The sequence below is a fragment of the Penicillium macrosclerotiorum genome (assembly GCF_028827735.1).
Source record: "Penicillium macrosclerotiorum strain IBT 26536 chromosome Unknown utg000002l_segment0_segment0, whole genome shotgun sequence".
Taxonomy (NCBI): domain Eukaryota; kingdom Fungi; phylum Ascomycota; class Eurotiomycetes; order Eurotiales; family Aspergillaceae; genus Penicillium; species Penicillium macrosclerotiorum.
The window spans coordinates 3,081,624-3,100,879 of NW_026643082.1; the positions used below are offsets into that span (position 1 = coordinate 3,081,624).

General features: G+C 45.9%; 6 protein-coding genes across 6 annotated transcripts; 2 read left to right on the forward strand and 4 right to left on the reverse strand.

Moving 5' to 3' along the window:
* Nucleotides 1–3,067: 3,067 nt before the first annotated feature.
* Nucleotides 3,068–3,944, reverse strand: N7462_002247 (uncharacterized protein; the record flags this gene model as incomplete). Its single annotated transcript, XM_057073973.1, has 3 exons — nucleotides 3,068–3,082; nucleotides 3,125–3,355; nucleotides 3,447–3,944. The coding sequence occupies 3 exons, from the start codon at nucleotides 3,942–3,944 to the stop codon at nucleotides 3,068–3,070; spliced, it is 744 nt and encodes a 247-aa protein (XP_056937614.1).
* Nucleotides 3,945–5,362: 1,418 nt separating this feature from the next.
* Nucleotides 5,363–8,428, forward strand: N7462_002248 (uncharacterized protein; the record flags this gene model as incomplete). Its single annotated transcript, XM_057073974.1, has 5 exons — nucleotides 5,363–5,608; nucleotides 5,672–5,987; nucleotides 6,309–7,314; nucleotides 7,364–7,751; nucleotides 7,808–8,428. 5 exons carry the CDS (start codon nucleotides 5,363–5,365, stop codon nucleotides 8,426–8,428), a joined length of 2,577 nt encoding a protein of 858 aa, XP_056937615.1.
* A 77-nt stretch (nucleotides 8,429–8,505) lies between these two features.
* On the reverse strand, nucleotides 8,506–9,339 carry N7462_002249 (uncharacterized protein; the record flags this gene model as incomplete). The annotated part of the gene is made up of 1 exon (XM_057073975.1): nucleotides 8,506–9,339. One exon carries the CDS (start codon nucleotides 9,337–9,339, stop codon nucleotides 8,506–8,508), a length of 834 nt encoding a protein of 277 aa, XP_056937616.1.
* Nucleotides 9,340–11,284: 1,945 nt separating this feature from the next.
* N7462_002250 (ankyrin repeat domain-containing protein) lies at nucleotides 11,285–13,324 on the forward strand (the record flags this gene model as incomplete). Its single annotated transcript, XM_057073976.1, has 1 exon — nucleotides 11,285–13,324. The coding sequence occupies one exon, from the start codon at nucleotides 11,285–11,287 to the stop codon at nucleotides 13,322–13,324; it is 2,040 nt and encodes a 679-aa protein (XP_056937617.1).
* A 517-nt stretch (nucleotides 13,325–13,841) lies between these two features.
* Nucleotides 13,842–17,864, reverse strand: N7462_002251 (ankyrin repeat protein; the record flags this gene model as incomplete). The annotated part of the gene is made up of 1 exon (XM_057073977.1): nucleotides 13,842–17,864. One exon carries the CDS (start codon nucleotides 17,862–17,864, stop codon nucleotides 13,842–13,844), a length of 4,023 nt encoding a protein of 1,340 aa, XP_056937618.1.
* A 690-nt stretch (nucleotides 17,865–18,554) lies between these two features.
* On the reverse strand, nucleotides 18,555–18,830 carry N7462_002252 (uncharacterized protein; the record flags this gene model as incomplete). The annotated part of the gene is made up of 1 exon (XM_057073978.1): nucleotides 18,555–18,830. One exon carries the CDS (start codon nucleotides 18,828–18,830, stop codon nucleotides 18,555–18,557), a length of 276 nt encoding a protein of 91 aa, XP_056937619.1.
* Nucleotides 18,831–19,256: the final 426 nt, after the last annotated feature.

The window sequence follows — 19,256 nt, forward strand, 5'->3', positions numbered from 1 at the left end:
CATTCATGATATTTTTCAGATTGTCAAGGTACGTTCTCTCGAGATTTTCGTGTAACTGATGAATTGGTAATTTCTCGCAGACCTCATCCATCAAGAAGACCCACGATAAATGTCGGTGGAGAAGAACTCTCCGGTCGTATGATATATTAGTTTGAAGAGAACAATAGCGAGACATGTCAATCCCTAACTGAGCGAGGTGCTGGGGAAGTGTTTTGAAAAACTTCCATGCACGGATATCATTAGAAAGTTGACCTTCGATCTCTCGATCAAATGAAACTCCGATGTTAGGTGGGAAATATATAACACAATCGTTGGGAGAATCAGTCATTGCTAGCTGAGCCTTTTCGTGGCTACTTGAGAACCTCAGATTTAAGTCGGTTTTTTCATGTCTGAAAGAAATATATTCGTTGTCGATGTAATAGGGTAGATCTCGTTGAAAGGCGGGAGGAATGTAAGTTGTAATTTTCTTCTGAGAGAGGTTCTGCATAGCACACATCATTTTCTGGTTTAATTCAACAGCCATATCGACAACATCATTAGTTTGTGCGCAACTTCTTCCTTTAAACTATATTAGCGATGATCTTTCTAGCAAAATGGAACTAGCTTTTCGTTCTCTTATCTGAGGACACGTACTTTATAACGTAAGGCTGCCAGACTATGGGGACTTCCAAGGATATTCCTTACTTCTGGGCAACACATCTTCACATTATTAGTAACAAAAGGGAAAGGAGAATATCCCCTCTTGAATGGATGTAGTCCTGTGGCTAGCTCTCATCAGATAGCTGGTGACTGCGGTGGAATGTGATCATGCTGATCTACCAACGACGAGCCATTGATTCCTTCCTTTTTAGTCAATCCTTACATTAGACTTTCTTGCAGTTACTCGGTTTTCTGCAGCCTTAGGCCAGAGGGGAAGGGATTGGCCTGAGTTTCTCTTAATAGTCCGACTCGCGCTAACCCCTCTCAATAGCGACTAATATCTAGCCTGGAAGCGACGTAGTACAGCGACACGTTTGATAATTCTCAATACGCCACTCTATATGCTCCCATCTCATTTTAGTCTTAGTGACATATCTACTTCCCCTCCCCCTACCTAGTACATAATAGCTTAGAGTGGGATCATTACGCCTAGACTACTACCTATTGTAGTGGGAATACAGACTATGCTATGCGATCTCTCATTGGATGGTGTTTCCTCCCATACACAGTCGTTACTAATATAGCCTCAGATCTCAGATAGAGGGAAATATAACTTCTACACACTTCTACCAAAATCAGTATCTGTTTCTTCTTTGGGCATGCCGCCCTCCTAGTATGGTGGTTAGGTGGTTTGTTCGCCGATTTTCTCATCCTGTCTACTTGCCAAACTTTGCCTCCGAGCACCCTGGCTCACTATATGGCATTATCATATCTCTTTAACTCCAAGATATTACCTAAGACTATCATAAGCTTCAAAACTCGATCCCGTGATACAAAATTCTGAATCTTAAATATAGACTCTGTTACTTTTGTTATTTCTATCTCGAAAGCTAATTTTAGGGATATTATCGATACGTTTTTAGGAAGCGCCTCTTTTTCAATATACTCTTTTAAGATCCTGCCCTTAAAGGAATTTTAAGGCTCAGTGTATAATTTATAGAATTAATTAACTCTATAACTACTATGCTAGTAAAATATAGTACTAGGGTATCTTAGTAAATATATCCTTTCTATATCCTAGATTCATAACTTCTTACTAGGCTACTTGCTATTTTACTGTAATTAATAATCTTATTAACAAATTTTTAGATAATAGTTAGAAAGTTACTCTAAGCTAAACTTTTCTAATTACTTAACAAGTCTTTTAATAAGTTTTACTAGGCTCTTTCCCTACTACAGTATATAGAGGTAAATCTGATTTTAATTATTACTGTCATAATTACGTTTCTATATTCTATTAGGTTTAGATTACTTACTTTCTATTTTTAGGAGATAGATTGTTATGGAATTGCCACATTTGATATAATTCCAGCCGACCGGCTTGTTTCGGGTACGAATCGTACGCATAACGATATTTGTTCATGAAGAACAAGTTGGAATCGGACTCCTTTATCGTCATACCTTCGACAGGCAGCGGAATGATAACATTACGGTTATAGAAAGAGAATCCCCCTTTCTTTCGAACTGAATCACTTCAATATTCAATTATTGAAATAATATACTCTTACTATTCTCTCTTGATTTTATTACGATTCAATATTGTATCTATTTTACCTTACCTAACCAACAGGCCGCTAGTTACCCTGCAAGTAGCACCTTAACATAGATAAAAAGGAAGAAGTACGTATATTATAAAGAATCTATTAGTAAAGAGGGAGGCCTATATAAGCTAAAGTACTTTTTAATTAGATCTTAGGATATATTTGATCTAATTCTATCGAAGGTTAACTAGTTAACTAGTTACCGATAGAATAGTGCTTAGCTAAGATCGATACTTAAGTTCTTCCTAAATATAAAGTACCCGCAAATTAACTTCAAAAATAACGTTATTTAAGTTTACGGCTATAAAAATAGAAAAGGTTAATATGTTAATTAAGTTATAAATTTTGAGGTGTATAATATGCTTATAAACTAGTACTATCTCGATGTCAGAACTACTTTGATTTCCCATTATGAACAGGTATATATGAAGCATTTCTTGCCTGAAGGTTATAGAGATTGGGTATAGTGGCATTTCATTCGACCAGGATTGTAGATCTCGAGGAAGGGTTCTCTAGTTCAGAGAGAGTTCAGCGACATATCTGAACCCATAGGTGTATGGTGACAAGAAATCCGTCCGTTGATGCCAGCACTTCAAGTCTAGGTGAAGGCTTGAAACCTGAGCCTTCTGCTAGTTCCGGCCTGCTATATGAGCGGCCTGGACACTACATATTTCCATTGTATGACATGCTGTGAAAGCCTGCCAAAGGGCGACGGCGTTTATGTACATAGCGAATAAGATACAGACATGAAATATCTGATGTGAGCTGCCCCAAATATCGAATCTTCCTGGAGCAAAACGTTCTGGAGTTCGGGACTAATTCGCTCATTAGATCTTCTGGATCTACACTCAAAGGAGGAGGAAGGGGGAAAGGGGTCAGCTTACCCCATAAAGACCAGCTCCACCGCCGTAGACGACAAGCTCCACTAGATACCATTTCATTCCAGAATATTTCAGCATGTAATCGAGCCCAAATAGCTGAACTCCATGCATTAGGGGAATAAATGCTGATGCACCCAGTGCAACATAAGCGCCTACCCTCACTTTCCTCCAGCGAAGCGTTCTGAAGGTAGGTATCGAGATCAGGGCAGCGGTGACTGAGCCTGAGGCTACGATCTAGAATTCATGTCAGCATCTGGCATACGGCAGAGTCAAAACCCAACATTTGAAAATAAATGTAGCTTTGGGGGTGTTCATAATGACTAACAATTGCCCAATGAAATTTTTGCAGGCCCGGGTCACAGTAGAAGATATAATAGATACCCGGAATAAATGTGCCCACGGTGACAATAACAATTCCCAGTAAGTCCATTCGATGCCAGAACTGTTCAACGCCATGCGAGTGGGGTCCTATTAGGTGGTAGGTTGCACTGAAGACCAAACAACACTCCGCACACCAAAAGAAAATTCGGAACATGGCATAGTCTGTCCCCGACACATTGAGAAAGTGAGGTTCGCCAACGGCCCGCATGAAGACGGTCGCGATGAATGGTAGAAGTAGAGCCCCAATGAGGTGGGTGTACACATTGCAAGTCTCGTTGTGCAGGAAAGTTAAACTGGTGACAATCTCCAGGTAATCTGCCTTGTCCGGGCGATAACCAGTGAGAATATATTTGTTATCCCGTTGCCTCTCTGATATTTCGTGCCAGGTCACAGTTCGTGACTTAGTGCCCGGAGGAGTGGTGGGCTTTGTGGGTGCCTCCATGGCGCCGTTACAGTCGCCTTGCACGTGTCGTTTCCTAATTTCTTGCCCAGCCATTATCTCTCCAAACGGGACCTTAATATGAGACGATTTTACCGTCCAGGAAGGAGCACTTAGGTAGTGGCCCGGGGACGAAGGGCAGATATTCCTGGGGGCGGCTGGTTTTTACTGGAAGGGGAACAGAAGAAAGAACACGTGTCGCAGCGAAGATGTGAAAATGTGACTCAACATGCATTAGTACGGGACACGCGAGTCATTTGTATCTGCAGGGGCTGGGACGTTTCAGCTGTTCAGTGGGTTGGGCGAAGAGCCATCTTTTGAAAGCCTGGTCAGCATATAGGTCGGGAAGATTTGAATTCCGTGGGTTAAGTGTCTGTCCCAAGGTTGGGTTGCGAATCAAAGCTACTTCACCTTGGTTGAACACGCTGAATGGAGCGGCGCCTGGAGAGTTCAAACGTCGAAGGCACCGTGAAAGGTGGGGACAACAGGCACCTGGGCTCCACACCTGGCCGAGTAGTCCCGGAACCCAAAACACTACATACATTGTTACTAAGTACCTCTATATACGCGTTCAAATCCATTTTATTTTTAGTATGCCAGTATGTGCATGGCGTCAGACAACGGAACATTTTTTGCAATCACCTCGTTCGTACTTCAGATGGGCAAGGTTCAGCTTAGATTGTGTCGAGAGGGAAGACCGCATAACACAGGCGAGACCCACTTTCTCCCCGTGTGCGTCAGATTGTTACAGGGATACTCGATTTACTACACATTTTGTATGATAATCCGAGTATACTCGAAAACCCAGCGCCGTAACACGCTAGACAGCCAGGCAGGGGATATCTAACATTCGCCCGGCTACACACGGAGATAGTTCAGTCATCCAAGGCATCATCAGGTTGAGCATCTCGTTCCATTGGATCCCAGCTTCCCTAGCCGATACCGTTTCCTACTATACTGACAGATTGCTTCAAAAGTATTCAAACTGAGCACGGATGTCCAAGTGGATACCGCCAGCGTGAAAATCGTCGTGCTCTTTCAAGCAAGTTTGAATGAAGTCAATCCAATGTTGTAGAGCTATGCCAGGAAGATCCAGAACATAAGAACGAGAGATGCCTGTCGTGATGCGAGCGGCTAACGTGGGATGTGATTTGAATTCAAGAGTTCGGCGATTCGCCCACCCCCTGCAAGAGGACTCGTAAGAGCCGTACAGAATACTTCGTAATACGGAGTCCCTCCAGATCAAAGGCTAATATCGCCTCGCCTGAAGAAGGGCTTTCACTTTGCAAGTTACTTACGCCCCGCCCCCCTTTTCCCCTCGGAAACGACTAATAGATAAGACGTGTCTCTCGAATCTCGTGGCAAGACTGGCGTTTATTACGTCTTTGAATCTTAAACCAGTGAGCCATAGACTTGAGGATATGGATCGAGTTGAGCCTCAGAGTCTTTTAAAGACGATTCTTGGCTTTTTTGCTCAAAGGCCATCTGAAAGGTCGACGCGGCCCCCCTCGTTGAGGTCGCAGGCGCGCGACGCCTGGGTGCGAACGGACGCGTATCTGCAGCACGAAACCGATGATTTGGACGAAGCAGACCCCAAGCAATTAGAAAGAACATTGACAACATTTGAGAATCTTATTCAGTATGGTTCTGATATAGAAGAAAACTCTGTAAGTAATTCTGTTTTATGGAAATTCCCCTTTCTAAACTTTTCTCTCACCTCCCGCTAACAGAAGACCGGGGATAAGAGCGTACAAACCGATGTTCCGTATCCAAAGCTTCATGCGGTTCGTCACATAATCCAACGTCCAAATAATGATGCGTACGCCAGAAGACGATCAAATATTCGCATAAGCAAGCGCAAGCGAGATAATGATGCTGTTATTGAAGAGCTCTCACGCCTTGAAACGGAGGCAAAAAAGCGCCGAGTGCTGCCCCGCGAGGAACCAAACATGGCGGACGAAATGGATGAGCCTGAAGCAGATGATGCTATTTTGATGCGCAAACACTCGGTCTCATTGCATCAGGCGTTGCGGACCCATTGGACTTGTGTGTGTCAGAAATGCTCGGGCTTGAGCGTGAGACTTTCACTGCCCCAGCGGAAAAGGAGCTCTCAGATAGAAACTTCCTTCGAAGTATTTTTTTGGTATACGTTCCCTTCTTGCAATAACATTACAAGAGGCAAAAATCACGGTCAAGTAAGGCTTGAGTCTTTTTTTTTTTTTTTTTTTTTTTTTTGAAACGAATTTCACTGAGACTTTCGGATTAGAGACGTACAGAACAGCAAGACTATGACCGAGGCACCAGAGTTTGCACATATCTGCCAATGTATCACAGAATCGCTAAATCAGCAAAACTGCTTACACCTAGCTTTTGAGGATGGCCAGTTCCAGAGGCTTCGCCCACAACCAAAGACCTACGACGACTCTCAAAAACCCATGATGGTGTCTTTGTCAGCCCTGTTCAAGCGTCAACAAGAATTACACGGTGGTTCATCTGTTTTGCCGCTTAAGGGGAAGAGAATATTGGCAGTCATACTTGCCACAGCATTACTTCCGTTGCTGGAGACCCCGTGGGTGCAGCCTTCCTTTGATCACTCAAAGATTCAATTTTTCCAGCCACTTCATGACGGAGAGCTACCGGATATCACAAAGCCTTTCCTTTCTATGGTAAAAGCACCAGTCATCTCGGCGAGGACGGCGGGCTCTGAAACCAGCCAAAACGAGACGGCGAGCTACAAACATATGGTGCATCCCAATGCCAGTGTCTTAGCGCTAGGGATCCTCTTGTGTGAGCTTCACTATTGCAAGCCCGTGGAGTCCTGGCAAAAAAGGACAGAGACAGCCCGAAATATCAACACTGATTACTATACTAGCCTTGATCTTCTAAAACAATTGGAAGGCGATGTAGGCGCCGATTATTATCTCGCGACGAAAGCATGTCTGCAATGGGAGTATTTCCCGACTGGTGAATCTACTAGCTTTGAATCTGCTACTGTTCAGAAACTATTCTACCAAAAGGTTGTCAAAAGACTTGAGTCTGAGATATTCAAGTCATGGAACATTCGACTAGAAGATCTGAATTCTCTCGACTCTTTTGAAAACGAACGCTGCTGGGGCCTAATCGGCCGAGAGGTAGTCCACCGACAAACGATAAGGCACGGATCCTCGGCTAGCAGTAATTACGAGATGGTGGCATCTTCTGGGCTCGCCTCTGATATGAAATTTTGGGACCATTCCTTGGAAGATGCGAGGATGCTTATGAGAGTGCCGACTCGGAACTCTCAATGTGTTCAAAAGCACCCGAATCTTATGGGACCATCTAATCAAAATCTCTACCTTTTTGATGCAAGTCAACCCATAGCCTCCGAGCAAGAGTAAGGAACCTGTCGCTTTCCTAGGATCCCTATGCTAAAACTTTATCAGGGTTGAGCTTTCCGAAAGATGGATGAATAGTCTTTTGTTGTCCATTCATTCTCATGTTGAACCGATGGAAATTTTGACGCAGTCATCAGGAGTATCTATCATTAATGAATCGTGGGCATCTGAGAGAGTCCGAATAGCAATCTTGGACTGTGGATTTGATACCAAGAACCCGCTCATAATCGATGATAGCCAACAACTTGATCCGCGCATTAAGGGTGTGCGAAGCTTTGTACATGGAACAGACCCGATGGACATGCAAGATGAAATTGGACACGGCACTCATGCTCTTGGAATTCTCCTCAAAGTGGCCTTGTGCGCCGACATTTACATTGCCAAAATTGTAAACCAGGAAACATTGGGCCGCGACAGCTACGACGCTATCACCGCGGTATGACATGGCTCACTATCCAGTTAGAATGATACAACTGCTAATCCTTTGAACAGGCCATCAACCACGCAGTTAGTGAATGGAACGTGGACGTCATATCGATGTCTTTTGGAATCCGTGAATATTATGAGCCTATGAAATCAGCAATATCGAATGCGTTAAACAATCAAACACTGGTGTTCGCTGCGGCATCGAATGATGGAGCAAACTTTGGACGCGCCTTTCCCGCCAAATATCCAGGCGTTTTCTGTATACATTCGACCGATGGAAACGGAAATCCTTCTGCATTTAATCCCACAGCGGAGGAAAAGGATGTCAACTTTAGTCTGCTCGGAGAACATGTTCGCTCTCACTGGCCCGCTGGCAAAAATGGGCACAACGACATTGTCAATATCATGTCTGGAACTTCAGTGGCAACCCCAATTGCTGCTGGGCTTGCTGCTTCGATTCTGTCATTTGTGCGACAGCAGGACCAGGGTATACCTGACGGAAGTGATCTGCTGGGGTTGTGGTTGAAGGACGTTCATGCGATGGATGCTGTATTGAAGAGCATGGTAAGACAACGGAGGGGAGTGGGATATGACTACATCACCCCTCATCTCCTCCTTGATACGAATTGCTCAAGTGAGCACGTTTACAACAAAATCAAAGATATCAAAACCCACATGTATAATTAGAAGGATCGACTTCAGTTCATTGACCCCTGAATTATGAGCTTCTCCCGTATAACAACGGACTTGGATGAATACAAAAATCAGCTTGGAATGCAGTAGATATTATCACATTCGCTTATATCAGGGACAAGTGTCGCATTCGGGATGTCAGAGCCATCCAAATCGTCCACCAAGACACATTCTATTCCCCTAGTCCTGTTTTCTCCAATCGCCAACAAAGCACCTTTATTGTATTCTTTAGCCTCAACCTTCCGTCCAAATCTGAGTCTTTTGACGCGAAAGGCGAAAACAAACTCAGAATTTCGACTGAATTCCGTCTCATCACCATTGGTTTTGGTCCAGTGCGCCTTAGGTCCTGCAGTAATGGCAAGCGGAGCTACATCAATGCCGATGTTTCCGGTGACTCCCTTGGTGCCCGACACTGAGTACTTTATTTTCGCGCCCTTAACGAGCTTCATACCCGTGACCAGATAAAGGGATACAACAGGAGAGAACCGCTGCTTTGGCTCTTGTAGGTAGGCCTGCACAGCAGGCGCCTTAACAGCATCGTCGATAAACTGCGGCGTCGGCTCAAATGACAAAGTCGTGACTGTGTCAAACGCGAATGTATCCGCAGTTTGACTGGATTTTTCAAATTGCACCTCAGGGCGCAAACCCAACCCTCCTGTAGCAAGCTGGAGGAATTGCGCGTAAACGCCACACCCGATTCCTGTCTCAGCTGAAATAGTCTTCTTCCAATCAGTTTCCACCACTGGTGGGTTTTCATTAACCACCGGAACGATATTTGAACGGTTGAGGGGGAACTGCGGGGTTGATGTCGACCGAATTATAGAGCCCAGGCAGAGGGGGCCAGCTGAAGGAGGATGAATGAAGTCGGACGTCGGGCAAAGAAAATAAGTCTTGGTGAAAGGCATGGTTCGCGGGTTTCTGATTCAACATTTGAATTTCTTTGGGGTATATATTTGTATTGTACGGGGCCAAGGTTTGGGTTAATAAAGTTCCACTTAGCGCCAGGAAAGCAGCAGGCACCTGTAGCCCTGTGTGATCAAAGGATTATGTGACTGGTAATATGCCTAACCGCCCAAGGCCTTGGGGTGCGTACCGAGATGACGGTAAGTTTATATGAAAAAGACGAATAATGCACGTCCACAGGAGCGATGTTGTAATACAGTAATACAAAGCCAAGGAATAAAACAGTCAAACGTACGTGTCTACTGTCTTATCTGCTGAATGAGGGGAAGAACCTTTTTACCTAGAACGCTCTGCCTTGATTCGTCACGTGGGCGCTAGTGATTCGCGTACTCTTGAGCCTGACTTCGGCATCTTAGAAGCCTTCCAAGTTCCAACTTAGCCTTTGTCTCGTCCAAAGTAAAGGAAGTCTATCAAGACACCTAAAGCACCCCACGGTGTGGATATTCCAAGGTTTAGCGCAGCCAAAAGTAACGATCAACGGCATAGTCTCCTCGCCAGGGCTTTACTACCAAGTCATGGAGCTTGATTCCATGGAAGATGTCTTTCTTCGAGACAATGCTGGCCCGACCATCGCAGAACACAGCTTGAAGTGTAGTAATTCCTTCAAGAAATACATGGTCATGCCTGCGATTCTATCAGATCCGACGTTGATAGACGATCAGCACGCACGTTTTATGTTATGGGCATCGAACATGGATGTTTTTGGGCCGCCCCACGTCTCGTTGGATTACAGACTAAGATACAGTCCAACGATAGTGGAGATTATCCATCAGCTCTTGGACGTAATCTCTGATTCTTTGAATTATCGTAAGTACTTACTCAAAAAATAAAGTGCTAAACTGAGCCTTGACCTAATGGGAGTGTCAATACTATACAGTCCAGCCAATCGACGATCTACCACTGAGTCCAAGCATGAAGAAACGACGCATATTAGGAGCGGCTAATATGGAGGTCACTAAGAGAGCCGATGATGATTCAAGTGATAAAGAAAGTGATTATGATCAAGGCGAAAAAAATGTTTATTTAATCAGCGATATTATTGGAGGCACTGTGACGCGACTGTTCCGCTTGTCAAATGCTATTAGGAAATCCGCTAAAGCTTCAAGGACAACCAGAATAGACGGGTACAGATATGATGAAGAAACGAACAATGCTGTCGCAGAATTGCGAAATTACACCGAGTCCTACATTCGCTTCCGATTTCCCCAGGCACCAGAGGCCCTTCGCTCAGCTTTAGTCGAGGCCAATGCACTGCGACTTCGACGACTATGTTACCAAAGATCACATCGGAGACGCATTGCACTCAGCTTTCAGAATCCACAATCAGGCCCGACACATGTCCAGACACCTATTCCATTGGCTAGCGACTTAGCAATTCAATCCGCACAAAGCATACCACCAAAACCAAAGATTATTGATAAAAACTTGAACCCGAAACAAGCCGGCCCTCCACCCGCCCCGATGACATATGCAACCACCGCTCGACAAACCGCCGTCAGAGATATATTCGCTAACTCCGTTATGGAGGTTCCGCGGGCAAAGTCTATCCTGGTCAATAATAAGCTATCGTTCCCCCCAGTACCAACAACAAGTGAGTGCCCGTACTGTGGTGTAGTTGTTGAGTTTGAGAAGACTGCAAAATTATCTGTGTGGAAGTAAGTACTCTGTTTACCAGTCCGGCTAGGATAATATCAAGTCTAATCAATTCATTGTAGCGAGCATGTCCTTAGGGACTTGGAGCCCTTTGTCTGTCTCTTTCCTCCCTGCATCGACTCAGCCAATCCCACGCCTGGGTCTCTGACATTCGAAACCTCGAATGCCTGGATGAGCCACATGCAGAGTGCCCACGGATATGTATGGGAATGTAGAGCCCCTTCTCACGACCCAATGATCTATGAGGATGAGGCCGAATTCCAGAAACACTCTTGTAACGAACATGGCGTCCCTGAAGCGCATGTTGGAACGCTAAGTGGTGCAGCCAGAAGACCGGCTCTTGAGAAGATACTGGAATGCCCGTTTGGAGATGACTTTTCAGCCCCGGAAAATGCAGACAAAAGCAACCTTTTTTTAAACGGGGCTCTCCATCAACATGTCGCGACCCATATGAAACAAATAGCCTTACTTGCTTTGCAGAAATTACCACACGGCGATGAGGAAGACTGTGAGGATGTCGCTAGTGACGCCCCATTGGACGATGTCAGATTTCCAGAACTGCGCAGATCTATGTACAGTCTACTGGATGATGAAACTCTAGAGTTTGAAGATACAGTTGAGGATGGAGTTTCAAATACTCTCGAAGATCGCATCATGTCATCTGTTGGTAGGCTCGGTCTTGAGGACAGAGATCTAGAGGGAATGACGAAGCTTCACCGCGCAGTACGTGATAATGAGTTTATGGTAGTCCAGTCTCTCATCGAGCAAGGTGCAAATTTACGCAGCACATCGAATGATGGGAGAACCGTATTACATTATGCTTCGATAGATCGGTCTAAAGGCGTGGAAATGATCAAGCTGCTGTTGAATTCTAATGCTCAAGAGGCCTTGGGCTTGGTCGATGAAGATGGCCAAACACCCCTGCATTACGCCGCAAAAGCAGGCTTCGCTGACGCGGCAGATCTATTGATTGCGTCTGGGCTCTCTGCAGACAGCCTTGACAGGTTTGGATTCTCACCATTCATCTGGGCTGTCATTGTTGGAGATATAACCGCGACTCGTCTGTTCTTGTCCCACGGTAGTAACGCAAACTCCACCAGCTCAGATGGAAAATCCGCGTTGAGCTGGGCAGCAAGCTTAGGCCACACATTAATTGTTGAATTGATATTGGAGATGAGGGCTGAGGTCATGTCTGCGACCACGAAGGCTCGGCTGATTCCTTTGGAAGAAGCGGCCGCATATGGTGACGTTCGCACTGTGCAATTTCTCCTTCACTTCGGTGCAGATCCAAACTACCGTGATCGCGATGGATGGTCCGCAATACATTGGGCGGCTGAACAAGGTCATCGTGATGTTTTGCTTTTACTGTTCGAGCACGGGGCCGACATCCATGCAGTCAGTGCTTATGGTACTTCCGTTCTGCATTGTGCTGCAAATGGAGGCCACAGTGACATTGTGACAGAGCTTCTTCAACATGGGGCCGATCCTAACAAGTCAACATGCCACGGATGGACTCCACTGCACCATGCTGCGTTCATGGGACATTCCCGTGTTGTACGGGCGCTTCTGGAGAGCAACCGAATAACATCAAGCCCCGCTCAGGATAACCATGGCTGGTCAGCCCTGCACTTGGCAACTCACCGACGGCAACTAGATACCGTTATAGCCCTACTTGAAAACTCTGACATTCAAAAGGCTTATGCTCAGTGTGATGAGAGTGGCCTCACTGCGGAAGAGTGGCTAGATCTTGAGTTCGAGAGTCATTCATACAAAACCATCCGTGAGTTAGCTTTCGACAAATCTCGTTGCTGCAGGGCAGTCACAAAGCTACGGCAAGCTATTCGGGACAACCACATTGTTCTTGCACAAGTCTTTTTAAATCAAGGATGCGATATCAATGGTACAGATTCGGGAAACAGGACCGCTTTATACTATTCTGCGACAGCAGGCGACCTTTCAACAGTAGATATGCTCCTGCAGTGTGGTGCGGATCCCAATATAATCCCCGATGGGTACAGATCATGGGAAGAATTCATCTCCGACGATACAATAATGCAGCGACTTCGACGGGCTGGTCATCAGGGCATGACTTTTGATCCGGAGATAGATTACCAGATAAGGTTTGCGCTCCTGAAGCGAGGTCGAAATCACGCTTTGAGTCAGCAACCCTCGCGCCTTTCCCTGCAGCCAGCTAGCAGAAGCAGGCTGAGAGACATTTTCTGGGGAAGACGTAAGAGTACCACCCCAGAAAAGAAAACTGGGACCGAAAAATAATAGGATTACAAGAAACACATTGGATTAATAATGACGAGACGCCTTCAAATGCTAATAGAACAAATACTGGTTGATGCAGAATAGATACCTACAAAGATCAATCAGCTTATACTGTGAAAAGAACAATCCATATATTTGCTTACATATCTGATCCGAAGGGCTGATCTGTCAGAACATTCAAGCGTTTGAGCAGCGAACTTGAAACCCCTGAACAAATCAAACATTTGAAATATCTACGCACAGCGCGGAGAGGGCAAAATCTAGGACGGCAAGTTATTTCAACTCTCAAGTGCTCAATTGAATCACATATCCGAGCACTTAAGGGCCTCAATTGCTTGCAAGGTTATCTTCCAATTGGCAAGTACTTATAAATTAAATGTCGAAAGTACGTATTAGTGCATAGAACATACAGACGGTCAATGAAGAGAAGGCTCGCGCAGGCAAAATTGTTTCGCAATGATGTGTTACCGTGGAACGTTTTCCAGATATAGATATCAGACCGCAGAAGAGGACAGTATCATGTGTCAATAATTCGAGGCAGCAACTCCTTGACGCTATAAATTGAGTTGAGGTTTTTTCCTAGCGTTTTTCGGAGTTCCGCAGGCAGCGATAATTCATATTGCTTTCCGATGACCAGAAGTTCCACGAGGGCTTTGAAGGCGCGATTCTGGACCGCTCCTTCTGGTTGCTGAGATACTAAGGCACTCAAGGTTCCTGGAACTGCATCGGTAATCAACCACCGGTGGGCAGTAGGGTTCTTCTGGCATAGAATCAGACATGACATGGGAGTCATATTGAGGAATTTCTCCTGTCCTTTATCCTTCGAGCGCTCAGCAAATTGAAGAATAGCAGTAAGAAAGAGAAGTAATCTGTGTGAATCATGATCCATGCTGATGGCTTCAAGCTCATCGACACATGCTTGGGTCGCATCACTAAACAGTTGTTCTTCATAACTGCCGCCGATAAAGCCTTCAAAATATTCCGCGATCACCGTTGAAAAGTACTCAATTGGTCGCTGATCCTTGGTATCGATGATCGCAAAGTGCGTACTGAACAGAACTACGGTCCGAGCCACATTTTCCATCCTTCTGCCACTCCAAATGCAGGCATCAAAATCGATTAAAAATTCGCGGACTCCGTAGTGCAATGACTCTTCGGCGTCTCTGTGGTAAGCGAGGGAGGCAAACTGTGCAAAGGTCCTGGCTGAGATATCGACCCCTTCTCTCCATGCGTGTTGAGCTGCTGCCAGAATGACGCTCGAGCCTACGAGGACCCCAATCACTAGCAGGGCCTCAAGGTCTGCGGTAGATACTACCTGGAATATAAGGACCGATAGCCCCGTCATATTTGCCAAATTCTTCGCATTTCTGGCCTCAACCAACTGAACGCCGAACTGGATGTATGCCTCCGCCCACTTCCGTAGTTTAGTCGTCCTATTATTCTTGACGAGGTCTTGCAGCACGTGCATAACCTCCCAGCGGCCAATCGAAGAGTATTTCAGGTACAGCGTCATCAACTGAAGAATAGGTGGGAACTTAAAGGAAGCATTAAGGGTCTTTATTGTGAATTCAACTCGTCTGGACGAATTCTCGTATCGTGAAGCAAAAATTTGCTCTTGAAGCCCCAGCAACTGTTTGGCTCGCTCCTCGAGCGGACCCGTGGATCCTTTCAGGGGACCACCCCCTGCGGGAGTGGGCAATCCATCGACCCGAGCTCCGCGCTCAAGAAGCAGCTTTATGATATCCTCGGAATTCGCCTGAATAGCTCGAACCAACGGCGTATCTCCATAGCTTGCTCTCCCCTCGATTCGAGCGGACCTGTCCAGTAGCAGGGAGACCACTTCTTTGTGTTCTCCAGTGACTGCGATATGGAGTGCGGTCAGTTTACTCCGGTCTTTTGAATTAACTCGTGCACCATGATCGAGCAACAGCTTTACCACGGCTAGATGGCCTCTGGTAGCGGCCCAGAAAAGTGGAGTCCGACCGTAATTATCCTTTTGCGAGCTCATGTGTCGAAAAGGGAAGTGATTGAAAGAGGAATGCTCGAGCAAAACTTTTGCCCAGCCTAGGTTCCCAAAGAATGCAGCGAGATGTAAGAGCGTGAACGAAGGTGGAGCGCCACCGTATTGCTCCTGGTCCCAATAGAGTGTCCACCAATCCTCTCGCACCGGAGACTTAGCTCGGAAGAACTGAATTGATAGCTCAGGCGGCGAGTTGGAAGGGTCGAATGCGTGATGAAAATGGTCTGGCCAGTATTTACAGGCATAGGCCAATAGAGTATTGTGGAGGGACTCTTCTCGAATGCTACCGGGAAATTTGTAACATCTTTCGAGTAGTGCTAGGCAGGTCTGCAGAAGACTTCGATGGGTCGTGTGGTCCATGTGAAACATACTGATCCCTTGAACTTTGACTTGGTCACTTTGAAAAAACTCCTTTGCCGACTCGTGAACAAGATTCACTACCTTTCCATCAATTTTCACTAATAGTCCACAGGAATCGAGTTTATTCTTCATTATTTCGGCTGGTGTCTGACCATTTGATGCTTTGATATCTGCTGCTGTTGTCAATTCATCTATTGTCAGAGGTCGAGCGGCGAGAACGACCCATTGAAGTATGGGAACCAGCTCTTCTTTGTCTTCAACTTGATGGAGCAGACGCTGATAGATCCCACCCAGGCCTTTGGGCACACCACGAAGAACAATTTGAATTTTTTGCCAACTTCTTCCTTTGAGTTCGTTCGCAACAAACCCGACCCATAGAAAAGTACCGTCGGCACCAGCCATCAGTGCTTGCCGAATGTGCGCAAGCATTTCTTCTGAAAGAGTATTCTGGGATGCGAGCTCGGTTACTTTAGCGGAGACATATTTCTCCACATCTTTCGCAACTTCAATATCAGCGTCATCGAGCTTAATTCGACGAGAGCGACTGAGTTTGTTCTCCAAAATTGCTGGCTGGGATCGAGAGAGGAGAATAAGCTTAAAGTTGGGTCTTCTTGTCTCCTCGGAGCCGAAGAAACAGTCCTCCAGGGCGTTCAGAAGCTGCCTTAAAGATTCTTTCTCGCACTCATCCAGGCCATCCAGCACACAAACCACCCTGCAAGAGCTGGTCTGCTGAAGCAGGATTAGGAAAATCCTCCATAGAGCTAAAAAACTGGAAGTCGTATATTTGATTGTTTCAGAGCCTTCAAAGTAGTTCTTTATATATTTCGCCAGATGGGGACGAAAGCTGAGCCATTGGTGTATGATGCCTCTCATGATAGTCACTGCTGTATTCCGGTTCCGGTCTCGGTTACTACAGAAGTAATAAAGAAGAACTCCGCTGAATGAGTCGACCACTTGCTGAAGCTCCTCGGTGATATAGATTGCCAGCATAGTTTTACCTCTTCCTGGGCCGCCTGAGATCCAGAGTGGTAAATCAGGGTGCTCCAACCATTCTTGATAGCTTGGATGTCGTATGAGCCATTCACAAGTGCCAACGACCCTCCGACCTTTTAATGCGATGAGAGAGCTTCTGTCAACCTCAGGTCTGGTCAATAGCAATGCATCGAGAATAGTTGCAGCCATTCCGTTTGTGTCCGATGTTGCCAATGCTGGCTTTGGCGTCGCTGGGATCACCAACAGGATCTCCTTAGCATATGCAGCCGCAGCTGCGGCGGCATATCCCTGCCAGATCTTGCTCTTGTGAGAATCTGCATAGTCACAGATTCCACGGATGACGAGGCATTGCGCATTGTTCTTCAACTCGCCCGCGTCCGTTTCAAAACAAAGAACGCCATACCGGCGCGCTAACTTGTCCCGGGTCGCGGCCTGGCACATCGATTGGTTGCAGGACGCAACCAGGCCATAATGAACTTCAGGATTCTGGTTATCTCGCGGTGGTCGGTGTTGGACTCTATGTGGGTCGCAACGATCGCACCCACTTTCTGCGGGAGCGGTGGTGATGTGGCCATAGTCCTCCTCAAAGAGCAGGTCCCGCTCCGGGCCTGGACTAGCAAAGGCCATAGGCTCTTCATGGACAATTTGAGAGATGTAATGGGCCATTCGACTCTCCCTGAGAATATTATTTGTCTCGGCCTTACTCGTGGCCGTGAGTAATATGGTCGAGAGCTTGTGTAGCCCCGCCTTGCAGGTCAATTGGTCATCTACGCAATCTGTCTTCTCAAAATTGCATTGAATGAGGCCCGGTCGGGCTGCCGTTGGTTTGCTCACAACAACATCGCCCAGGCGTATGTCCTCTTTCATATTTGGCACTCCTCCTCCCACCCCAACCACTAGGCTGAATTGAATGGACTTGAAATTCGTACGCATTTGTGTGTCGATGGTTGCAGCTACAATGGCCGGAGTGACTCCATCAGTGAACGGTGGATATGCGAGTACGACGTTATGAGTGCTGACACTTCCAAGAACATAGTTGTTGTTGTCATCCACATTCTGGTCCGTAGGTGGGTTATTGTGGATGCGGTCAAGCATTGCTTTGGCTGCGATCACATCCAGAGGACGAGTGCAAATCCAGCCGACCGTATAGTCATCTCGGGAGGCCATTTTTAAGCTGTTAGCATGGTATCCAAAACAAGACACTGATCAAAAATGTCTCTTCAAGCGAGTCGAGCGAGAATGGGGCACGAGGCAAGGGAGGGGGGAGGGGGAAGGATCAGCTTTGCGCGGCATATTAACAGGGGAACGCCTCTCATCTGGGAGAAACACGGCAAGAGTAGCTGAAATTATTGCTTATCGCTTGAATGGCTAATTTTAACCCATCCGTTCGTTTCGGGAGGCGCCGGGCGGGGGGTATGGTTCGGGCCGTGTACTTGGCAAGGATGGCCCGAGCACAACATTTGAACCCCTGAAAGGGTATACGAGCATTAGAAGCGTTAACCTTCCAATATTGCTTGAGTGAAATTGAAACTTTTAAAAAACCCTCTAAAAATAAACTTCTACAATGTAATACTATTTAAGACATAAGAAGAACAGAAAATCGATAAAATAGAATCTGTCTAGGGTAAACATCAAGCTCCAGAAAAGCATAGTTAGAGGCGTTCAGGGAGTATCAGAAGGAACAGTAAGCCTAGATAGATATTCCTAACTGATTTTCGAATGCTAACCATTGCTAAACTATATAATAGTGTTCTCAAAACCGAAACAGGCTTTCTGATACATCGAGTTCTTGGTAAGCCTAGGCACCTAGCTAAGAAAACTCTCGACAACGCAGAATCCGTTTATCAATCTATTATCCTACAATATTAGATTGCGATCAAAAGGGAATCCGGAGCGAGGCAACTGAATTAGCCACCGCTGGATCAAAGAATCTGCAGCTTCATAAATTTCTTCCTTTCCAGAATAGCCACCTTCGACCTCAATTGAAACAACGTTATTACCGAGTCGCTGTTCTGCTTTGAGGGTAATGGTCCCGCGAAGATACATGATATTCTGAGTATACTGGAGGAGCTCATGGTCATTCAGAGAAGCTGCAGAGGCCAAGAGCTTGACGTTCACGAACTGGACCGCCATGATGACTGATTTTGAAGCGAGATTACCAAATAGCAAAGGTAAAGATCCCTTAAAACTCGTTCACAAGGGCTTGGAGAGCGAATCATAAATCGGGAGCATAGTGACGATCAAAGTACAAGGCTGGAGAAGAGAAATAAATAAACTTTAGCCCTCACAGAACACCAGACATGAAAGAATAGACACTTGTCTATAATCACCATGCAAGACTTTTGAGCTTCTTTGTTATCACATGAGGAGGCCTAAATGGCCCTTTCAACCGGGTTATCAACGGCTCTAACAATGCCAGATAATTGAACCCTTATGGACATTGTCTACTGAGGAGAAGACCTCGGGCCAGAACAAAGAGTTAGGCTTCCCGTGAAATAGAAGACATCCATAACAATACTAATTGTCGTGTGAAATTCGGATCGAAACCTTCAGCAGGAT